This window comes from Triticum aestivum, chromosome 5A, assembly GCF_018294505.1.
Source record: "Triticum aestivum cultivar Chinese Spring chromosome 5A, IWGSC CS RefSeq v2.1, whole genome shotgun sequence".
NCBI lineage: Eukaryota > Viridiplantae > Streptophyta > Magnoliopsida > Poales > Poaceae > Triticum > Triticum aestivum.
Genome location: NC_057806.1, coordinates 334,721,942 through 334,727,231, shown reverse-complemented (window position 1 = coordinate 334,727,231; position 5,290 = coordinate 334,721,942). Strand labels below are relative to the sequence as shown.

At 42.5% G+C, this 5,290-nt stretch overlaps 1 protein-coding gene across 1 annotated transcript; it reads left to right on the top strand.

Moving 5' to 3' along the window:
* Window positions 1-1,160: 1,160 nt before the first annotated feature.
* LOC123106888 (dof zinc finger protein 3) lies at window positions 1,161-3,552 on the top strand. Its single transcript, XM_044528924.1, has 2 exons — window positions 1,161-1,437; window positions 2,305-3,552. Exon 2 carries the CDS (start codon window positions 2,305-2,307, stop codon window positions 3,295-3,297), a length of 993 nt encoding a protein of 330 aa, XP_044384859.1. The 5' UTR covers window positions 1,161-1,437; the 3' UTR covers window positions 3,298-3,552.
* Window positions 3,553-5,290: the final 1,738 nt, after the last annotated feature.

The following is a 5,290-nucleotide window of genomic DNA, read 5'->3' as shown; positions in this document are numbered from 1 at the left end:
TTCCAGGCTGAGGCGGCCAATAGTAGAGAGGTTGTCATGTTGATTTAAAAAGGTATCTCACAATGATACTTGACTTTTGGTTGGCTCCCTATTTTTATAGTCCCATGGATCAATAGTAGTCAACATTTTCTATCTACAAGAAGGGCAATCATCATCTTTTCTAGGGGGTAGTAGATTATAATTTCAAACATCTAGATTGTGTTGCTTTGTGATATTTTGTGGTCATTTAAATACAAACTACTCTATGGACTTTGGTGACAATGGTTTGTTTCATTGTTACAGAAAATTCAAACCTCACTAAAGAGGTGGTGGTAGGAAAAATCATATGATTAACCATATTGCAAATATAGTGCAACACAAATAGGGGTATTTTATTTAACTACAAATCAAGTGCACAGGACAAACATCCAGTTCATTATGTCAGATATTTGCCATGACTTTTTCGAAACAAGCGTTACCAAGTTACTATACAAATGTCTATTCTTTTTTGTGAGGAAATACAAATATTGATTTGACGGTGGAGAATTAATGAAATGGGAGTACTATACATGGAAAGGAAAAGATAGAGATGGTCGATGATTTGATTGGTGGTATTAATTGCGGAAATGCAGATGATGGAGTTCTAGCCCAAGATTTTTTTAAATGGATATTTTAGTCTAAAATGATATGCCATAAAAGAGTTCACCTTGGCCTATGCATACGTCCATGCACACAACCACTCCACCACGGGCTATGACACGTGAATGTGGCACGCCTACACCATGTTTTTTAGCTGCGGTCACTGACAAGATAGCAAGATATACAATGGAAGGAAAGGAAGAGTGGCGATGAAGATTTGCACTGGATGAGACCTGGTGTGCTGTTTATACCCATGCTATCTCATGAGACAGGTGTGAAGGTTGTGTGGTCCATGCATGTCATAGACCCGTAGAGTGCATCCATCCATCTGTGTGTGTATAGCACGCCAAAGATAATATACACATACGTATGCACGACCGGCCGGCCCCATGTTTTGCTGTTGGCCCCAAGCTCAGACAAGCAACAGAAGGAGGAAGGATGGAGAAGCTTGCAGCACAAGAGCCCCGGAATTAGGCTCGTCTTTCTCTCTCTTTTCTGTTTCCAACCCAAGGCTTGCAAGCCATCCGTCCTTCTCTCTCTCTAGTGTGTGCGTCACCTCTAGCCGTTTTGTCCTCCAGGGACAACAGGCCAAGAGCTCTACAGCCGTTTCTGTCTTACCAGTGCTACTGGCTATACACAGTTCATCACTCACATGAACACACCCTCTATTAATTTGACCCTATATCTGGCTTGCTCATTTTGCGGTAGTGTTTAAACATCTGGCTAGCCTTACGGGTATAAAAAGGTGGGCAACTTCACCCTATCCCATAGCACTAGACCAAAGAACACCTATACTCCATACTACCCTTCGTTCACCTGGTGAGCTTCTTCTTCCTTTGATCTATATCACTTACTATTTCTCCCTTGTCCAGCTTCTTCTTCTTCCTCGTGCATGCGACTTTTTCTAGATAATATCCCGCACTATCGCTCGCCGCAAGATGTGCTAGCTAGCGATCTTCACTTTAATACCTGTTGTAGATCTAACCACGGGCTATTCCAAAAAATATTTGTCTTGTTTGCGTGTTCCTGTGTACATGCACGTATCTAGATCTTGATTTTGAAGAATTCATAATTAATTCATGACCTACCTTGTTTGGTTTGTGTAATTTTGATGTTGTCGTATCAATTTTAGCAAACCACTCGTAGCTAGAACAATAGAGGGGGCGATCGTATGTTTCTGTTTTGAAAAGGGGATATTTCCAGGCTCTGCATCGGTTCATGCACACAGCCGTTACCACATTCAATAGGCACTGATCCATGGATGCATGCCAGATTTACTAGTTTTGTATACAAAGTTTTACTTTTTTGCTTTGATTTATGAAAAGTTGGATCAGATTTTGCAGTTCTCTTTTATCCATGTTGGATTCACTACTTTGTACCCAAGATTTTATTTATTTTGTCTTGGTTTCTTACCTGCCTGGTTAGTAACTAGGAGATCCTGGGATTAGACTTTCAAGGAATCCTAATACTAGTGAGTATAGGGAAAGGAAGCTTATTTTTAAGCTGCCCAAAAGAATGGGCGCTTAGAGTTGTAGTTGATTAATTGAATCTGTTCTGTGGATTTGAGAATTTCAGACCTGATTCTACATGACATTTTGAGTTAACCAATGATTCTACATGTCTCACTCCTTGGGATTAACAATTTAACTTTATTTAATTCGATATGTGTGTACACATGTGTTGCAGATGGAGGAAGTGTTTCCGTCAAACTCCAAGAGCAAGGCCGGTCAGATGGCGGGGGAGGCGACAGCGGCGGCGGAGAAGAAGCCTCGGCCGAAGCCAGAGCAGAAGGTGGAATGCCCTCGGTGCAAGTCTGGCAACACCAAGTTCTGCTACTACAACAACTATAGTATGTCTCAGCCCCGCTACTTCTGCAAGGCCTGCCGCCGCTACTGGACCCATGGTGGCTCCCTCCGCAACGTCCCCATCGGTGGCGGCTGCCGCAAGCCCAAGCGCCCGGGGACCTCCGACGCCCACAAGCTCGGCGTGGCCTCCTCGTCAGAACCCACGGTTGTCATGCCGCCCTCGACCTGCACAGGGATGAACTTTGCCAACGTCCTCCCAACATTTATGTCTGCTGGTTTTGAGATTCCAAGCAGCCTTTCCCTGACTGCCTTTGGGTCATCGTCATCGTCCAACACGGCGGCAGTGATGTCCCCTGGTGGGACGACGTCATTTCTAGACGTGTTGAGAGGGGGCGCAGGAGGGCTTCTTGATGGCAGCCTCAGTCAGAACAATGGCTACTACTATGGTGGGCCTGCCACTGGATCAGGCATTGGGATGCTGATGACGCCGCCAGTGGCGTCATTTGGCATTCCAGGTCCGATGCAGCAACATGGTGATCTCGTGGTTGGTGGAAATGGAATAGGTGCTGCAACTGCTTCAATATTTCAGGGGGGCACTGGCGAGGAAGGAGATGATGGTACGGGGGGCGTGATGGGGCTCCAATGGCAGCCACAGGTTGGCAATGGTGGAGGTGCTGGTGTTGTATCAGGAGGCGTGCATCACCTTGGGACTGGGAACAATGTGACGATGGGCAACAACAATATACACAACAACAACAATAACAACAGTGGGGGTGATGACAACAATGGTGCGTCATCGAGGGATTGCTACTGGATCAACAATGGAGGATCGAACCCATGGCAGAGCCTCCTCAACAACAGCTCCCTGATGTAAGTGCAATAAGAAAATGGGAAATGGAGGTCATTGAATTGGAGAAGTGGGTCAATCATTTTCTTACTAGTTTCATCGCTTCTTTTTTTACTTGCTTGACTTATTTCGCTCCATCATTTTCATGTTTCGTTTAAGTGGGGATTGTTTTGTTTATTTGAGTGAAAATCCAGACAATGTGTGTCATTTGCGATGCTTGATTAAGTATTGTTTGTTTCATGACATTAATAATTGAAGGATTTATGGTTTAAACTTTATCTAGGTGATGTTGTAGATAATGCATGCACATTATTCTTAGTTAAGTTAGTTTACCCACTGATCCAAACATTGTGCCATGGATTGTATTTCAGCATCCGAAACCTCATTTGTAGAAACACTAGCCATGATGGTCTTTTGTGGGTTATAACATATATCTCATTAATTATTAACCAGATCTTTCCCATTCTTGAAAGGGAGGTTTTATTTAATTAAATTCAACCTTCTATTAACATTGTGAGATTGTTACATCGTCCACCAAAGAGGGTACAATAGAATTAGATGGTTTATCATCAAACAATTTTCAAGCATTTTTCTTCTTTTAGGCAGTTTTGGCTCACAATAAAGCTAGGGTCTTGTGACTCTTGTCGATCGAGCTAATCCATGAGCTATACCATTTGTTTTCTTAAGATGATAATGATAGGCTTACGAAGGTTTTGTTGGTTCTTCCCAATGTTGGGGATATCGCTTATTAGGAACTTATCGGTCGACCCAATATAAAGGGTAAATCGGCCAGTTTATCGACATATCGACTGATTTATCGCCATATCTTCTAATATATCCGTCGATTTATCTTATCGGTCAGACAACAGTAAGCGATAAATCAGCCAATTTATCGGAATATATCTTGAATAGTGGTTCTTCCACATTTGCACGCGTGATCTATTAGCATATTTCTATTTAGAAAACTTGAAAGGTTGCTCTGTTAGCATTTCCATCATCAAGGTTCGCCTCTTTGGGAGGTACTCACTCTTTCAAGGTGCATCACACTTCTCGTTTAAAGCAATACTAGCCATTATGGAGCTAATTATACAACAGAGGTTGTCTTTTTTGTGGGTAACAGAGATTGGCTCATAAATTATTAACAAGACATTCTCCATCTCACACACTCTTAAAGCAAAAGAGTTTTTAATTCATCAAAAAAGGTTGATAAGGTGCACTCATCTTTCAAAGAATTTTGGAGGAGCGACTTGTGCTAATCGGGCTTATTCATGAGCTATATTGTTTGATTCCCTAGGAAAATTTTTGGTAAGCTTACAATGATCTTGTTTGTTCTTTCACATTTGCATGCATGTTTGTTAGGGTATTCTTTTCAAAAGCTCAACAGGGTGCTTAGCTAGCATCTCTATCATTAAGACGAGCCTCTTTGGGAGGGACTCACTCTTTCAGGGTGAGTTCTTGTAAGTGCATCTAGTGCCACCCCTAGTTGGTTTTGGAGTATTGACGACAAACCTAGTTGAGGGACTAATGTGTTTGTGAGAATTGCAGGATAACACAAGTAGAAGTCCCTCATTGATTCGGTTTCACTACCAGAGATGACACCTAAAAATGTAAGAAGACATTGAAGCCAAAGGTGGTATATGAAGATATTCACATTGAAGACTATGACAAAAGAAGACACGTTATGAAGCCTATGGAGCTCGAAGACTTAGATCTTTCGTAGTTCTTTTTCTTTTTGTGTTGAGTCATAGGAACCACCGTACTGTTAAGTGGGGTCCAGGAGAACCAGTTAGAATGACTGAAGTGATGCCTAAACTAAAAACCTATGTCTTCGAGTGAAGACAATGAGAGCGAATCTTGTCCAGAACCGGACAAGTCAGCTTTGCTTGTAGCCCAAGTAAAGTTGCCATGAGAGTTTGAAATCTGACCTTTGAGACACGTGTCAGTTCCTTAGTGACCCAGGGTCATTTCGGACAAATCAGGTCGGGTTGCCAAGTGGCTATAAATAGCCCACCCCCTACAA